Source organism: Gallinula chloropus (genome assembly GCF_964237585.1).
Source record: "Gallinula chloropus genome assembly, chromosome: 2".
Lineage (NCBI taxonomy): Eukaryota > Metazoa > Chordata > Aves > Gruiformes > Rallidae > Gallinula > Gallinula chloropus.
This window is the reverse complement of record NC_140086.1, coordinates 97717416-97736388: the sequence shown is the minus strand read 5'-3', so window position 1 is coordinate 97736388 and position 18973 is coordinate 97717416. Positions and strand designations below refer to the sequence as shown.

Below are 18973 nucleotides of genomic sequence, written 5' to 3'. Positions count from 1 at the left end.
TCACGGCCGCTGCGCCCCGCCCCGCTCCTGCGCGCGCAGCAAGGCCGCGACGGCGGCCGGCAGCGACCTAAACAGTGCCGCGATCTCCACGGCGCAGGCTCGCGACAGCGAGCGCGTCTGCGCCGCCCGGCGGGGCGGGGCGAGGCGGGGCGGGGCCACGGGCACCGTCCCTGCCGGCAGCCGGGGGTTGCGCCGGCCGGTCCCGCCCGGCTCTGAGGGAACCTCGAGGTGTCGGGCAGCCAGGCCGGCGCTCCCGTTCCTCCCGCCGGTAGACCGCCCTACGTGAGGGAGGACCAGAGCTGAGGCCAATCCGGAGCGGAGGGCGGTGGGCACAGGGGCTGCCAGAGCCGTAAGGGCTCCTGACGCGGCCGCCGCACCGGGTCGCCCCGGCCCTCAGCGAGCGGGGGGGCGGGAGGGGTGGGGAAACGGGGAGCGGCGTCGCTTCCACCGCTGAGAAGGAGCTGCGGGCCGCGGCTTTGCCTTCATCCCCTGGAAGCCGTAACGGGCTGGGGCCCGGAGCGATGAGGGGGGGGTCGTCCGGGGTCGTTCCATCTGACGGCGGCGGATGAAAACAGCTGCGGGCTCCGTGTCCTGGGAAATACCCGTCAGCGCCCCGGGGCAGCGTCCCGCCGCTGCGGCCGGAGGGCGCGGGGAGGCGGGAGCTGGGATCCGCAAGGGCTGCGGGTTGCCAGGCGGCGGCTGCTGGTACCGGAGACGTCGGATGCTGCGAGAGCCGAGGTGAAGTCGTAGGGTGGAAGGTGGGAGTTCCCCCGGCGATGCGCCGCGGCTGTGTGTGGAGCCCAGGCAGCCGGTGCCCGGGGGATCTGCTGAGCACCAGGGACCGGTGTCCTCTGCTCGAGCTTCCCGAATCCTTGGAGATTCACCTTCATTTCAGTTGAAGATGAGGCCCACCGATGCGTATCTGGCTAAAACCAGTTGGATTCGATGATCTCTTGGGGTCCCTGAGGGCGTTGGACTCGATGATCTCTTGAGGTCCCTTCCAACCCCTGCAGTTCTGTGATTCTGTGATTCCGATGGGTCTGATCCAAAGGGATGATGAGCTGTTTAATTCCTGTTGCAACCACACCACCACCTTCTTTTTTATCATTCATTTTCTCAAAATACAATGCCAGGAGCAATTTTTCTGTTTAGTCTGGAAGACGTCGGTCAAAATATTCAATATTACGTGGCTAAAGTTTCTGGCATTGTTTTCCTCCAATTGTGGGCTAGTAGCAGCTTTTCTGGTAAATATTTTGGAAGACATTAGGCTGTGTGTTTAGACTTGGAAAGCTAAAGCTCAGGCTCTGAGGAGACAGATGGTTAAGCACGTAGTTTCCTTGTTGATCAAAGTTGTTGTAGAGGATGTGCATAATATTATTGCTTTGGGTTTAATGTACACAGTTAACTTAAAGAGATTTATATTTTAGCTTTAATATATTTATTTGATTTTGAGGTAGCCAGCTTTTGGAATATAAAAATCACCATTTCGTGACCTCATTTCAAACATTAAGTTACTCACTTCAGAAAAAAAAAACCCTTTGGAGTTGTTATTTTATTCTCCAGGTAGCCGATTATACCCTCCCTTGAAGTGGGAGAAAAGTGAATGAAAGCCCTGAGTGTATCCCATAATAGGCCTACTGGTCAGCTGGCAGATAAAACTTGGCAGCTTCTACCTGTGAATATCACTTACCCTCCCTCTCTTTTCTCTTAAAAAACTGGTGGTTATTTTGTCCTGCTTATCTGAAAAAGTTCAAAGGAGAGAGAAGGGAAGAAAAAAGGATAACAATGAGGAGAAAGTAAGAGGAGGGATTTGAAGGGGAGAACTGGGGCAGAAATAAACAAGCACTTCATTTAAATCAGTCTTTTAAGAACAAATCATTCTAGGCAGGACTGAGCACTATTAATATCATCTTGGCCTCATGATAGAGTCATTGTCGCAACTTAGGATCCATTTGCCTCTGTGACTGGTCTTCGTTTAAGCACGAGTGCTTTTCAGAGATACTGTCAGTGAGGCACTGAGGGATGTGTAAGTCATTATTTTTGCAGCATTTTTAGCCCAGAAGAGAAGAGAGGAAAGCATTTTAAAACCTGTAGCCACATTAATCTGTTTCAGACATTCTCCTTCCTAGTGCAGTGTAAGTAGTCCCCAGTATGTCAGTAAGTAATGAGATAGATGGACAGATAACCAGACAGTGTTTTAACTGCTTCCTGATAAAGCTGGTGACTCTCTTCCTTTTTCTTCTCCGTTTCCTGTCTTCTGTTTCCTGAGCGTTTCGCTTGCAGGCCTGGAGTTAAACTTCTCTATTCCGGCAGCGCTGCGCTCGGGCAGTGAGCTTGGCTAGACAAGCGCTGCCTCCCTGGCTAAGCACCACCGGGCAGACATCAGCGCTGCTTTGCGGTCGACTAGAAGAGCAGAGCACAGCGAGCCTGCAGGACGTGTCCAAAAATCTCCAGATGGCCCAGATAGATTGACAAAACACTACTTGTTATGGGGAGGCAGCGAGCTCCAGGAGAGCTCCCAGGCAGGAATAAGCCACGAGTCCCATACCTAGTGACATAAATAGGCCGTGCTGATCAGTTTCAGCATGATCCGGCGGAGTCCTTACGCTGTCCCGCTGCCAAGAATTCGTATCAAGCAGCCAGCCCTTGCGCCAGCAAGGTCCTGTTCAGTCCTAGGATGTAGCCATGACACGGCAGGCACCCTTTAAGTGCTTTTCAAGCTCACAAACCTAAACTGTTTTGTAGCATTTTCCTAATAACAAAGCTGCACACCGACTGCTTGTAGTGCAGCAGGTAGCAAGGGAGGCAGCTGATTCCCTAACACCTCTCTGGCCGCAGGAAGAAAGCCTACGCATACCCACCTGGGAAAAGCATTTCTTAAGGAGACAGTGGCCAACGGTGCAAGTCCCATCACTGGCCCTATACATGCTCCAGTTCCTCAAATGTCGAAAGAACAGCTTTAGAAGACATCCTTTCTAGGTTGCCCACATAACTTACTTCCTACTCTTCAGGGGTGGTGGGCTCAAGGACACATCTCAAGGCACTACAGGTTGTGCAGGAGTAGGTTAGTAGAAGATACATCCTCGGTTGTTTTAGAGTATGTCAACTAATGTCCTGAGGGAAGAGTAACAGCCAAGGCAGTGAGAGTCCAATTTGTACATGACAATCTTATTCTCTGATAATTAACAACCTGTTCTGGGTGGAAAAGTAAACAGGAAGGCATGCAGGGAAAAAAAAAAAGGAAAGTCCTAATACCAGAAATCAGATTTCTTCCTCTGTTCCTGCCCTTTAGGAGAACCTGGCTGGTCACCTGTGAGCAATACTCAGCACCACTCAGAATTGACAGCAACCCCTTTTTTTCTGTTGGATGTGACACTTTGTTCCTGTCAAGTTTTAGAAAGAAAAAATGGGCAAAGAAACTCCCAAACTCAATAAAGGCAAAAGCATTCTGCTGAACTTTGCTTAGCTGGAGAGTAATACCGAGGCAGATCTCACTCCAGCAAGAAAAGCAAAACGCAGGGGTGAGTTTTGCTTCTTTGTGCTTCTGTTAATATCACTCTATTGACTTTGCTACACGGGCTCTTGGTTCACTTAATCTTGAAAGTAGTTGGCTCCAGGAACACTGACTGCATTGTGCAATAACTCTGTTATATGGGGGGGGGGGGGGGGGGAGAATTGGTGTATGCTGCTAAATTTAGCGTTTCTAAACACGTGGCAACGGTTCATGCTACAAAAAGTACCTTACGTATCTTTCAGGCTTGCTTTCCACAGCAGAAATGCCCGTGTCTGCACCAGGACAGTGGTGTCATTTACTCTTTCAGGTGTAAGTGAATAGAAAGTGATGTCACCTGCTGTTTGTAGGTGGGCGAGCTCTCACTGTAGGTTCAAGGGCGGGGACATCTGTGTCCTTCTCTTGAAACTCTCCTCCTGCATGTGAAGGAGCTGCCTATCATGCAGGACGGTTTTGACAGATACCTTGGAATCCCTTTCCATCTGCTGGCAGCCAAGGAATGTGGCTCATACGGGCCCTGGTAAAACCTCCCTGAAACAAGTATTTGTGTGGTGAGTTGAGGTACACCGTGCTAGCTCAGGGGAACAGAATTAACTATTTTAGCAGGGTTTTTCCCCCTCCCACCCTCCCTGCCGCTCAGCACAGAAACTCACAAAGCAGATGCAGAAAGGAGAGAAAATGACATGAAAACTGGCAACCAGTAGCAGATTCTGGGAGCAAAGATAGAAGTGCTTATGGCAGCTGTAGAACAGAGGAATAGAGCAGGCCAATGGAACGTTGACAGATAGGACAGAAAAAGGGCACTTATTGTCACCCCTGCTTCAATGGGAGACCAGAAAACAGAGTCTTATAGCCCTTCTTTACTATTTATTTTGTGTGAACAAACAGAGAACAGAGGATCTCTGCAATCTTGCTTTCAGTACTGCTGAGTGCTGAAGTTGGAGACAGGTGCATAAAGAGATAAAACAGGAGCCTTCTCCTTGTGCATAGGTAAGATGACACATGACTTGATCAGAAGTGTAACATTTAAGCAAACAACTATTTTCCTGTGATTTATTGTTCCAGTACTTTCACACACACCCCCCACCCCCCAGCAATTGATGGTGATGCATCTAGATAGGTACAGCACCAAAAGGGAATAGGAACTTGTAAATACACGTCTGGCAGAGGAGACTGTTGGAGATAACTCAAGTAAACAGAACTTATTTTCAAAGCTGCTATTAGACTTCTGGAGAACTGCCAGTAAGGCAGGGCCAACGCATCCTCAAGAACTGCTTCACGTTGTTCAAGCCTACAATAACACAGTTTCTATGAAGTTTGCAAGAAGTCTGTTCATAATTAATGGGGGGGTGGGGTATAAATGAAAATAAAACTCTGTTATCCCAGCCTCTGAATCTCTTATGTCTCTTTACACCAATCTTTCATTATGGCTTCACTCTGGGTGAAAAAAAAAAACCAACCCTGCTGAACATACTGTTAACATAATAAAAAAATGGGATTGAAACATATCTGGTGTCAAATGCCTGTGAGCACCAACAGTGAAAATAACAACAGCTAGTTCCAAGAAGCAGTACGATAGGCACCAAGAGCAAGAAGAATTTAAATAGCTGTATACAAATCTAAACTCTTTAAAAAATCCTTTTTATTGATTCATTACCATACAAAATTTATTCAAATTACATCCATTTGAAGTGGTAAGATCACAGCTAGAGAACAGATCATCCTTTAATAAATCTATTTACAAAACTCACCATAAAAGCTTTTTTTGGTTGTTTTTTTTTTTTACATTATTTTACAGAGGGTTTTTTGTGTTGTTTTTTTTTTTAAACTAGCATACAATGCAAAGCTAAATTAGGTTAGTATTATACCCACGCACATTGGGAAAAGTGTTTTAATTTATACAAAAAAGATGGTCTGCATTAAGTCTTCATTTTCTCTTCCCCTGCAAAAGTGCCCCTTTGTCTCTCAAATCTTCATGCTCACACAACTTTTACTTTCCTCTTCCACAAGACGAAAACTTTTAAATACTACATTTTTTTTTTATTTACAGATCCACATCTAAAAAAACTCTTTAAAAAATTACAAACCAGCTAGAAAATATTCTGGCAGTGTTTACAAATTTCATCCTATTGTACAAAACTGCTAGGTAACTAAAGTGTGAGTTGAGAACATATTACCAACTTAAATACAACTGCTGAATGATCTATGCACACATTTGTACATATAAACACACACTTAACACTGTTTAACAGTTCTTTACGTGTTGCCCTTTATACATTTGTTATATCCCAAAACTCACACAGTCATACAGTTTCTCTTGCTAGCACTGCGACTTCCTGCCTTCTCGTGTGTGAGCTTTCATAGCAGCAACTCCATGGTACCAGAAAACCTGCATCCATAATAATCTACTACAGTACAAAGAGGACTAAAACTTTCTGAGTATGTCAGAGAAGCACAACAGTAACACAAACAGAAGGGTTATACGGGCCTCATCTAATGGACGTTACATTAATTTAGCCCAGAACATGGCAACGTGTTTTACACTCAGAAACAAACAAAAATAAAAAGAATAACCTCCCCCCCAAAAAAAAAAGTTACTTAAGACTTCTTAGAATCCCTCTCACATTCAAAAAATAAATATTGGTGCTATACTATACTACCAAAGGTCTTCCAAAAAAAGAAATAAATGCAATGCAGTTGATGTGGTACTTACAGTTAGGTACTTTGGAAAAACATTAGTTCCATTTTGCTGGCGAAGAGAATTATAAAAAGCTGTAAGCAGAGGAAGCTAACCCACTGAGATAAATATGATATATTGAACAAGGAAAGCTTGGCATAAGTGTTTTCCATAGAGGGAAAAACCCACAGTGCATCTCTAGTAGGCACTTAACATAAAGCCCCACTTAGTACCACAAAAATTTATGTACCAGTTCTAATGCACACTGGGGGCAGTAAAATTGAACTGTGCATCTTCGTTCTAGTTTAAAAAAAACACAACCAACAAGAGCTACTTTCACACACGCACGCACACACAAGCATTATTAAAAATCTGAGATTACTATGAGAAGTGGCAGAACTTTATACTTTTCAATATTTGCAATATACACTACATTTACAGTGTATTTTTTTCTTTTTATTAAAAGCTTTTAAGGACATAAGTATTTGACCTCATAACGAGACATATACACAGCTCAAAGTGAGCATTATGACAGCAATTTAAACATTCCCACAAGTAGCTGAAGAATCCCATTTCAGGCTGTTGCATTACTTCATGTTTACGCTCGCCGCAGGTACAGTCCACGTGGTGACACTGGGAAAGACATGCATTCTCTGCAGAAGGCACGACCTGAAATACTATTGTAAAATCATCATTTAGGACTAAACCAGTTCATGGAGCCCTTCTCCATAAGCTCACTTGTCACAGGGAAGCAGAGACTGGGAGGGGGAAGTGTGAAGACAACACCTTTACCGTCACCTGCTTGCGCTTGCGGACTCTCAAGGCGCCGGAGCTTAGGGTCAAGGAGGCCGTGATGTAAAAGCCTCCCCTGGCTGTTTAGGGTATTTTAGGGAGGAATTACTTAAAAACATCAGCACTGCTGGAGAGCCTAGTTTATTTGATAATGCTATTTTATAGTAAGGGACAACTGTGAAGGATGGCAGGGTTTTTTGATTCCGTTAAAAACATCGTTTAGATAGGAAGGGCATGTAAGAGAATCAGCTGTATATAAATTCATCCACCAAGGAAGGAAGCTTCTCTAGATCATAAGCATCGAAGAGGTCGCTGATGCCTTCTTCATCCCCAAGGCTCAGCAAATAATCTTCCTGAAGCAGAGGAGGCAGCAAATTCACAAAAGGTCCTTCAAAGTTTGAGGGAATTTGGTCCTCTGTCTGCTGGAGAAGGTTGGCTGGAGAAGCCAATGGAGAGATTGTTGCCATGTTAACTGAGCAGTCGCCTTGTCCTGAGTTAGCAGAAGCCACTTCTGTAAGAGGAGGCAAGAAAAAAAACAAGTTCAATCTCACTAGAAATGCCAGACAGAGATGAAGCAGGACAAGCACTGCACAAAGGGCCTTACATGAAGCATTGTTTAAACAGAAAACAGCCTCCACGTACTTCTAGCTTGTTCTTTATAAGTTGCAAATGTCTCAAACACACTCACGTTGCTATCACCAACTTTTCTACTAAAAAAAAATATTTTACAAGGTCTGAACAGCTGCTGGGAAAAAAAGTAAAACCAGCATAGTGAGAGATGCCCATTTTTTGTGGAATTTGTACACAAAGTGGAAACTTTCTAGGCAACAGATGTCATCAGTGACACAATTCCTGCCTCCTGCCTTGAAACAGCTCTTTGCTGCTACTGTCCTGTCTGAAAGCACAGAAGGACCAAAACAGTTTCTTCCTTCAATACTGCATCAACTCAGGTGACCTAGTTCCATATGACATGCAAACATGGAACTTTTTTTTTTTAAACAACCAACGCAGAAGAAAACTTACTTCTCCATGTTTCCTGCTATATACACCAGAAAGGCACAGGAAAACACTAATACCTTATTTTTTTGGCTTTGTTTTTCCAAGAAGTGAATGAAAAGCTGAGCTGGGTATCTGATGCTCAGCATGACATCCCGAGCGAGGACAGGAAGGCAGGCCATCAGGATTGCAGAGAAATAACATTACCTTTGGAAATGGTTTTGGAAATATTTCCGTTGTGGTCCTGGCTGTAGGTTTTCATTGGGCTGAGAGCATCGTTCTCCTCCGGGCACAAATAAACTTCAATAGGTCCTTGGGTACTAGATAAATGTATCAATGCACTCTGCTAACAAAACAAACATCAGCAAAGCGTTACCAGCAGCGCACACGACACAGCAAATTCTTACTGGGGTGCAAGTGGTTGAATACCCTTTCCACTCATCAAAAGAGCCTAAAAGCCCCTGTGTATTTTCCTTTCTTTGTGAAGATGTGAAGGGCTTGGCCGATGTGTCTCAGACTGGAAGAGAACACAAAAGCTTCTCCCCGCTGTCTGCGGCACACCAGGCTCGGGAGCCCCCCGTGTCAGGTGCTCCTAACGTTTGCTTTCAGCCCCATAACCTGGAGCGTTTTGACAGAACAGAACTATGGGGGACAAGTCACAAGCTTGATTGCTATTGTAACAATATTGTTGGATGTATTTGGGGAGATGTTTCTGCTTTAAAAGAATTTCAAACCCCATTCCTCACTCACCCCAAAACCTTCAGTACTAATTCACGCTGGATGTAAGTTCACCTGTTTAAACGGGGAAGTTTTTCCCAATTTTTTTTTCAAATGCCATTTTCTTCACCCAAACTTATATTAAACAAGTCCCTCTGTCCCCTCAAGGCAGCAACTTTAATTTTGATGGTACTTCTGAGTAAGAGGCACTCCTAGTTATTCTCAAGGAACTATCTTTTCTCAATTTTCACACATGGATGCAGTACAACAGGATGACACACAGACACCGACAGAAAATCTGCCAAGTTGCTCTTAGTGTTAGGATGGAATATCACAAATGACTCCAGTCAAAAAACAAACCTGCTCCAGCTGCACTGCATTAACAGCTTTAAAAAGCAGGAATACAGGCAGTATATACCTCTCTGCAGACTTCTTTCAAAGGTGGTTTACTGTGCCCTTTGCTAGAAAGTTCCTCACAGTGTTTGCATTCCGGCAGTTAGGCAGCATAACAGGGATACCCCAGGGCACAGAAAACAGGGAACGGCACTGAGAGCAATGCTGGAGAAAACTAGTTAAAAAGGAGATGGGAAGAGCTGGAGCTGGGGAAGGGAATGTTGAGTGACTAAGGTATGGAGAAAAAAAGGCGACACCTGACATATAACTGCAAATGGGAGGAAGGGAGGAAGAGCCAGAGAGAAAGGAGTGAGCGCATGAAAGAAAGAGGGATGGACAGAGGGACAAGGGCTTCCACTGCCTGAACCTGAAAGTGAAATGAGTAAGATATATTTCATACGTGTGTGTGTATATATATATATATATATTTGGTATAGATAGGGGATAAGGGAGGTCTAGGCACTACTGTTAATGATTGTGTGCATCTGTCTGCCCTTCAGATTTTGCCGAATTAAAAAAATCAAAGCATCATGCCTGGAAGAAAGAAACAGGAAAGCAAGCAGCGATAACAGTATGTATTTATGGACACTGATAAAGGACATCCCTTCCTCACTGCAGCAAAATGATTTGTTCTTCCAAAACCTGTAACTATGTCCAAAGGAGAAATAAAGGACAAAGGCATGGAGGGGGGGGGGGGGAGGATGGAAACCGTACTGGGTTTAAGTAAATGGAGAATAATTTTGGGAAAAGTAGTGAGAGAGAACCTGGAGCCAGTTCCTGCCTGCCCGTCAGCAGGTGGCCTTGGGCTCAGTGCAGCCAGCCTGACAGCAGGGATGAAGGAATAACGTAGAATGAAGCGTGGAGGCTTCTGGGGTTTAGGCCTAAGTCTAATTGCTCCTTCAGAGAAGGAAATAGGCACATTTTTGAATCTCTAAAGCAGTGGCTCATGAAATTTTTTTACATTTGCCCAACATACTGGTGTCTGTCATAGTCAGTGAGACTTGTAAAGCAGCTCACTTTTGACACCGAGAGAGAAAATCCCAGGAGTGGCTGACCTGTGGTTCATAAACCATGAAAGGAATGAAGTAAATGAAGTAAAGCTATCTGCAAAGAAAAGCCGCCAAAGCATTTTTCTCTGTAACTGTGACATCAGGTAAGGGAGAAGCAGGTAAGTTACCCCTAAACTTCTACACAAGATAAGGAAAAGCAAGAAAACGGAGGTGAAAGTGTAAGAGCCAGACATCTTATCAGGGGAGATGTTATAGCAGCATTCCAGGCTCTGGAAGGGCCCTATAGAAAAGCTGGGGAAGGGCTGTGTGTATGGGCATGTAGCAATAGGACAAGGGAAAATGGTTTTAAACTAGAGCAGGGCAGGTTTATATTAGACATTAGGAAAAAGTTCTTCACTCTGAGGGTGGTGAGACACTGGAACAGGCTGCCCAGAGAGGTGGTGGAGGACCCATCCCTGGAGTCATTCAAGGTCAGGCTTCATGATCCGCTGAGCAACCTGATCTAGTTAAAGGTGTCCCTGCTTTACTGCAGGGGGGCTGGACTTCAAAGGTCCCTTCCAAGCTGACATTCTATGATACTGAAGCTGAGCACCACACAGCCACTCGCTCACTCCTCCCCCCTCAGGTAGGATGGAGAGGAACATCAGAAGAAAAAGGCAAAAACTTGTTTGGGATAAGTACAGTTCAGCAGGACAGCAGAGGGAGAGGAAAGTAACACCAGTACCAATAAAAGAATATACAAAGCAGGTGATACACGATGCAATTTGCTCACCATCTGGAACCCAAAGCCCAGCCCCTCTGGAGAAGTGACTCCTCTTTCCCAGCCAGCTCCACTTTATACTGAACACTTTACACTGAACATGACTGTCTTAAAGTATCCAATATCCCTCTGGCCAGTTTGGGTCAGCTGTCCTGGCTGTGTCCCTTCACAGCTTCCTGTAAAAATTAACTCTATCCCAGCCATAAATCAGGACATAGAGAGACAGACAGACAGACGCTTGGGTAGCAAGCAGCAACAGAAGAGGAAGAGAGATGAACATGGACAGCTTCAGAAATAGTAGTACTTAAAATAGGAAAGGAAACCCTTGTCCCTTGCAGACTTGATGACAGCAAACAAGAAGCCCACTAGCAGAGTATACAAAGTTTTACACAAATGTGTAAAACCAGAATCAGTGAAGAAGAGGTGGTAACAGAAGGAGGAAGAACAAGAATGGACTCTAGCTGTAAAACATAAGTTTCTACAAAACCACTTCAGAGGAGAAAGTCTTACATGAAAACATACATTGCGATAAATAAGGGTACCAGTAATATGAGTCATCAAGATGCTGAAGGCATTGAGTTATCCATGAACTTTATAATTAAAACTACATAAAGCTAAAAAAAAAAAAACCAAAACAACTGAATCCCTTGGGAGAAAGATCTTTACATGGTTACAAACAGGAAATGTCAACGGCAAAGAAAGAGCTCCTCTTTACATAAAGCACGGCAGACAAGAAGAATCTGTCAGTAAGTAGTGTGGCTTACTCTGAAGGAAAGCTCAAATTGAGAGAAAAGGCACAAATAACAATTGTTTTGTGTACAATTATTTTTAAAGGTTCCCCTTTCTTTTTCACAAAACCCACCCAAAACCAATCAAACCAAGCACCACACCTCCAGTTTGTAAGACTGGTTTATGTATTGCTATACAGCCCGACTTTGGCATCAGTTACCCGGTAAGACTCACAACACACTTGCTCCATCTATATAAAAAAAAAAGATAATCATATACAACCTGCCAGGAAAAGCCAGCTTTCTCCTTACCTCCACTGGGTCAGGCACTTCAAGTCTTGTTTCTGGAGGAGCTTTCACAACTATAACAGTTTGGTCTTTAAGGCCACTAATTTTTCGAATATCTTGGTATGTCACATAAGCTAATGTAAGCACTGTTAAGGAATGTCCCAGTTTACCAGGGTACAATATATATTCAGACTGATAGTAGAGGCAGGATTCTTTCAATTATTTTCCCATTTTCTCGTGGCCACACTGCTCTTTCCCCAGAGTTTTCTGTTCTCTATGCTGGTTGTAACTGCAGCACAACTGTGTGAGAACCTCCCTTTGATCTAGCAGCTGGGGTCACCACCAAGAGACAAAAGGGGTTCTCCTACCAGTCCCCTCTCCTTTGTTATACAGACAAAGCTACACAAGCTAAAGCCTAACAGCCCACAGTTACTCACAGGTTGCACAAAGCAAAATTTATTCCCCTCCCCACCTCACACTTGCTATGAAAATGCAGACAACTGGAAGTCACAGGAAAAATGTAAAGGAATTTAGATGCATGTTACAGGTGTGCATAGACAAAATATGTTTTAACTCATCAATCAATGTTCCCACTTTGATTTGATTTTTCAGCAAACATTCCTATATTTATACATTTATTCATTCATATTACACAAAAACCTTTCAAAAAGCTGCTTAAACAACTACTGTAAACAACTTAACAGTACAGGAACCTGATTTCTGCATAAGCACGGATATGGAGATGATTATTTTGCTGTTCAACGTGAATTTGTTAAAAATCAACACGAGGGTTCTGGTGGGTTACCACACCGTGGTGCCTCACTCACCGACCTGTGTAACCAAGGTGTCACAGAGCTTTTGGTCACAAACAAGCAGCTGTGATCACACACAGGCACTTCCAGTCTAGTCACCCATGGGATATCCAGCATTATATGCATGGCACAGAAATAAAAAGCTTAAATTAATGTTATACTTTTTGGGGGGGTGTAAGTGTGAACAGTTTTGGCAAGCATCTATTGTTACAGCAAGACAAACTGCCCCAGCTCAGAACGCCAACACATCTCGTGTCAGACTCAGACCAAATGCAAAGTAACAGGACAGGAGGGAAAAGCAAGCGGTCAGCTGCCAGGCAAATGGCTTTTGTGAAGGTTTCTACCCCTCCTTCAGCAGGGCTTACTAAGGTTTGCAAAGGCAGAGTATAAATCACAGTGACAGTGGCTGTTGCTATACGAACAAAGGAAAGGATTGCGAGGTCTTCAAGTAAACCAGCCCATCTTCCTTGCTGCGGCTCAAAGCTCCCTCACTAACGCTGGGCATATCCCAAAGCGCTCAAGGTAGGGGTCAGTCACTGTCCGATCCAATTGACAGGGCAGAGGAGGAAGCAACAGCTGGGGTACAATCAATGTTTTGGCACTACCTAATTACAAGGGAAAAGACAAAAAAAACATTTCCCACATCAGAAACTCCACCTTCGGAGATTAAAGCAAAGGAAGAGGCTTCTCAGCTCCACAAGTGCTCCCTAGGTCACTCCCGTCAGAATCCAGTGAGATGGGTGAAAGACCATGCTGAGGTACACTCAGATTGGCCCCCAGGTTTCATTCCTCCATGTTCATTCCTCAATAACCACTAGGACTATCAGAAAACCTAGAGTCATGGGAAGAGATTTGGGGAATATGCTCTCCTAAAGCCAGAAACATGAGGCCAACATGCTGCTAGTGCTGATCCCTCCTCACCCATCCCCGGGGACCCAGCAGCTGCAAGGGGGAGATCTCTGCCACAGCAAACAGCACTAGAAGAACAGAGAGCGGCAGCACTCCGTTCTGCTTTGCTTAAATCTCCCCATGGATCAGGGCAGTGCTGACCCTGCCCCTGTGCCCCTCAGTGGGCTTGCTTTTGTACGTGCTCTGAGATGCAAGCACAACCAAAAGACAATATTTGCACAGCTCATGTTACTCTACTGATGCTCCTGCAGTGATTTCCTACCCTTCAAAACAGAGAGTTAAGTCCACCTTATTAGATGCTCTTCAAGATCCCCTGGCTATTTAAAGCAATGAAAGTTTTCACACTGGCATTTCATAAAACGCTCTCTTCTGTTGCTAATAGGTGGGAAGTCTAATGAAAGTGAGAACTGGTTATTTACAAGGGGTATTAGCAGCCATATGAGCCTTATGCAATTGAGCACTGCTGTTACATTAAAGTATTAAGCCTAAAAGAGACATTTTGAGAGCTTCTAAAGCCTTTAGAATGATACTTCTTTACAGATTCTCTAACCAGAGGAATCTAAAAGTTTGTTGCAAATTTCAGACTACGCTGACTCCCAACTTTATTCTTCTCTCTGTGCCTAATTCATATACACATCAGTTTAATGTGAAAAATAATATTAAGTAGTGGGCACACACAATTCTGTTACCTTAGCCAAGACTTGGTCCACACACATAAAAATGGGACTTGCTCTGGGCTTAAAGAGAGCTGAAAGAGCACAGGGTGTTGGATATTGTCACTCATGAATCAGCTGAATTCTTGGTTCTAGTTTGTGTGAACATGGATGTTAATGGGCTCCTTCACACACCACCTTTTTCTCTCTTTTTTTGGTTTTTTTTTGACATTCCGGAAATATTACAGGTGGAAGTGTCTTAAGTAACTTCTATATAGAACCACATTAAAACCTGTTACCCAGCTTGGGGAAATTTCTGACATCTGGTTACCACATCACTTGGCAGAATTCTCTTAGCATCGCAGAGCACAGCAAGACGACCGACTGCCTTTGAAGGTTGTGGCAAAAAAGGATATCTCTGGTTCTCTGAGTCCTCTGTTAGCAGCTTGAGGTCCAGGGTGCAGCTTTGGATGAGCTCGTCCAGTTTCTTCTCTTCCTGAGCCAGTTCGGTCACCTCCTTCGTGAGGCCTTGGCGCTGCGCCAGCATGCCACCATCCTCTGACAGACTGCAGCCCCTATGGATACAGAGGGAGGGGGGAGACACCCTTTAGAGTTTGTAAAATGTGACCCTATGCTGCAGGAAAGGGAAGAGGCAGAGTTTTACAGCACAGATCGAGTCCTTAGCTGCTTCTCCCTTAACCAGCCTGTAGCGAGCCAACAGAAACCACGCTTTCCAGGAAAAGCATCTTTTTATCATGACAACACATTTTGGAACTACCACCGAGATGGAGAAGTCCAACATTTCTAAGCTCTTCCAAAGCTTTGGTTTTTAACTCCCCTGTCTCCTCTAACCACATCCTAAGGAAGATGGAGGAAGACAGTAGGTAGAGCTGTGTACCTTAAAAATTTACTCTTCTTGCAAAAGCAAATTGCTTAATCCAGTACTCATACAGAATGCTGATTTCTGATTTCCCTGACAAATGCTATTTATACACTGAAAACCTGTCTCAACAGAAAAAGAAAGCTTTATATCCTGATTGAAGGCGGTTTTGATGATTGCTTGGAGCAAAGTGTTAGAATGGAAGGTGGGAGAAGAAAAACACTGCTGCTCTGTCACAGCAAAATCAGCCAGCAGGAATGGAGAGGGATAGCGAATACTCACATCCACTGAATGTTGTTTTTGGATTTTTTCTTAATGAGATGGATGCCTTCCAGTACATTGGTGATATCGTAAATCCTCCTTTTTTGCACCTTGAGGACCTCTGCCGCTCTGTTCAGATCTAAGACCCCATCAGGAGATTGGCTCAGCAGCTGAATGAACTTCTTTGTAAGAAGGCCAAGTGATGTATCATAGCGAGTCTTTTCTGAAGGAGATTTTGGAGCTTGGAAAGAAAAGGGGGAAGAGGGAAATAAATCAGTTTTCTTATTTTATTTCCAAATGCTTCATCCAGAAATGAAAAGTATATAGGTTACAGATATTTCTGTAACATTCCTAAAGAAATCTCTTCAGGAGCTCTGCATTAAGGCACAACTCACCACTGGGCATTTATTTGTATTTCAAGATGTACTTTTCCAAAAGTCACAGGTACATGAGCAAATACATACCTTTTTTTTTTTTAATGCAAATATTTCCAGTAGTCTGATGGATACATATAGCAGTATTCTACTTAGGCTTTCACTATGTGAATTCTTAATAGTATTTTTAGTATCTATTTATCCTGGCAGCCAATACCAAAAGTTCTCCTATGGCTCTCCTTCATCAGGCTGATAGCCAGCTTTCATCAGAGTTTGATTTGCCCCTCTTGTAAGATAAGTGTTTCACATGCAATTAAGCAGGACTTAGGTGTACTTCAGTGGGTGAACACAATGACAGATTCCATCAGCGCCAGACTCCAAGGCTTGCAGAACAGAACTCACGTGAATTAGAGGAGATTGATGCACGATACAGTTTATAATCATCATTTCTCTATAAATGCTCAAACTGGCAAGACTATCCACTTCTTTTAATTTAAAAGTCAGCAAACAGCTTGGATCTTATTAGACAACTCACTCTTCATGCACAAATGTAGCATCTATGTACTTAATAGATGAGCTTTTAAGAGTTTAAATACATAGGTCAGAATAATTTCTGAGTGTCCATGGCCTTTGTGTCAAGGGAAATGAGCCAGCGACTAATTGAAGTCTGCTGGGCTAGTACATCTCAAATCTCTCAATTCCTTTAATTATTAGGCAGGATGGATCTTAGGCTGTGACCTGGTGGTCACTGCCATGTTTTCAACATTCAGGCCCCATACTTACATGCACAAGTCAGTCAAAACTGAAATCCTACCTGGAAGCAAAGCCTTAAGACTACCCTGAAATATTCTGGAGGATATGATGACTTTTCAGCAAAAACCAATTCATTGCCAGTTTGCAAATAGAACCTGCTGCATCTCGTTCTTTGGGGAACTCAGGGCTCGGGAAACAGAGTAAAGTTCATATCAATTAGGTGACCTTGCAAATTTAGAACAGGGTGGGGCTTGTTTGTTTGTTTTAATTTGGGGGTTGGAAAAGAATAAGAGGATCAGAGTGAGAAGGGCAAGAGGATACTTGACCCCCACCTAAACCAGCACGGGCTCCTGACCGTGCGAGGAAGGAAGGAAGGAAGTTCTCTGTACAGCCTTATCAACACTGCAGCAGCCCTCTATACCCAGAACGGTACTGAACTTCTGTGAGAACACACTTCAGCTTAAAACAGACTTCATTTAACTTAATCAAGTTTAGTTTAATTACAACAATTGTCATGAACTTGTCTGCTTTAAGTTTGCATCTTCAGCTAATTCCACTTCTCCCACCTGCCACAATGGAAACGAGCTTTAGAATGGTGAGGAGGGAGAAGTGCCCCTTCACATTGCCCACTCTCACTACCACTGCTGCCCCCAGCCCTCCTTTCTCCCCAATTCCTCTCCCTCTGCAAGCCTAATTCTCCTGCTGAAATCCTCCTAACAAGATGACAAGGCTGCACCCCCAGCTCCTGTTACAAGGAACCTACTCCCTAAGGCAATGCAGATGTGCAAAAACAAATGCTTGCAGCCACTAAGCAGAGGCAGCAATAATCCAGTCATGCTGCAGGGAGAGAAGGCAGCTCAGAGCCCTCAAAGAGCATCATGCTGCTGGGGCATCACTACTGCTCTTTGCAAACCCCTGCCTGGGGGAAGAAGCCCTGACAATCAGCTGCAGTAATTTCAGTGAGGAAGGAGGAGGCTGGGTGATCAGCCTTGCCTAATAACCATGCATTTAATCCTGGCATAGTACCTCAATTCCTTGGCATCTCCCTCTCCTAAGCATCCCCAGCCTGATGCCCTCAACTGAAGAGGAGGCCCTGGACGGAGAGGCTGCAGCCTGCCAGGCAGGCAGAGGGGACAGACCCAGCCTCCACGGCCTCCCAGCAGCTCTGCACCCGCCAAGGGATGCACGATGCAGGGCGAGCGCCCTGCCCGCTGCCTGGCTGCGGGGCTGAGCGCGTTGGACATGCAGCCAGGTGAGGACAGCAACGTGAACGCGCCTTCGGAGCTGGGGAGTGCAGCCTGTCGTGCGCCCAGCTCAAGCTAGTGCCATGTGGCCCATCGCAAACCCCCTTACTTTTTGGGCTATCTGGACTTCTTGTCGCAGCTCTTCCTTTCCCCTTTGGAGTCTTCAGTCCTTCTGCAAGATACTGGTGGCCACTTTCTCCTAGTTCCAGCCGTCGTTTTGCCTGTTAAAACAAACAGCAACATATGGTAAACTTATTTTTAATTAATGGATTGTTAAGAAGTATGTTGCTCGATCCAGCATGATATTGGGGTTACAGGAAAGGCAGACAGCAGTGAGCTTTTCACAGTAGGGTTCTGTACCGGTACAGGCTCATACCCCATATTCATCACAAGGGAACCCAAGTATTTAGGGGAATCCAAAGGTGGATTTCAATGTTTCAATCTCAAAGTCTCAGTTGACGGTTTTGCTTGGGAACTTCAGCAATTTCTTTTTAATTTGAAAAGCTGACAGGTGTATGACATGCTTCAGTCCAGTCTGCATCTTTTTAAATGTATATAATACATAATTTCAACTGAAACAGTATCAGCTCAAGAAAACCAAAGAAACGCTGAAGCACACAGATACACACACACACAAGGTTGAATTTCTTTTGAAACTATAACTCACATAGGGATAAGTTATAGGAGATGGATATAAGTACGTGCAGTTTCTCCTTCCTCGTTTGAGAGGGTGGCTTTGAGAGGACCAGTAACACCCACTACTAATAAGCTTCCCATTGATGAAACAGGAGACACCACATCAAGAGCAGCTATGGAAAACTGTTCTTCTCGCTTGTCAACAATTTTTGTCCTCAGTGAAAGCACAGCCGCTACATTTATTTCACATTAACTGGCATGTTTGCATTAAAGCTGCCTACATAAAAGGTGGAGCAAAAGTAGTATCAGAAAAATGATGTCTGAAAATGAGCTGAACGTTGCATTCAGCTCAAAGATAAGCTGTTTACATCCTGAATAATAAAAATAGTTATTGAAACTGTTAAACAATGCAAGACAGACGAACTGCAATGAAAGCCACCACCGATATGAATTTTGTCAGACAGAAACCCAATCTACCATCTTTGGAAACCATTCTACACCCTGCCATGCCACTCAGGTTACTGAAATTAAATCGGGGGAGATACTCATTATCCTAACAATAGAAAGAACATTACCTGG

The 18973-nt window shown here is 44.4% G+C and overlaps 1 protein-coding gene across 1 annotated transcript in view; it reads right to left on the bottom strand.

The window, feature by feature from the left end:
- Positions 1 to 7225: 7225 nt before the first annotated feature.
- The window catches only part of E2F3 (E2F transcription factor 3), a gene marked incomplete at its 3' end in the record, with an annotated part of 45282 nt that continues 33534 nt past the window's right edge, over positions 7226 to 18973 (bottom strand). The window contains exons 2-7 of the mRNA XM_084280116.1: positions 17868 to 17979; positions 15409 to 15628; positions 14670 to 14821; positions 11897 to 12018; positions 8184 to 8319; positions 7226 to 7491 (exon numbers count right to left, since the gene is read on the bottom strand). Of these exons, the coding sequence (XP_084136242.1) occupies positions 7226 to 7491; positions 8184 to 8319; positions 11897 to 12018; positions 14670 to 14821; positions 15409 to 15628; positions 17868 to 17979 (1008 nt within the window). The remainder of the gene's footprint in view (positions 7492 to 8183; positions 8320 to 11896; positions 12019 to 14669; positions 14822 to 15408; positions 15629 to 17867; positions 17980 to 18973) is intronic.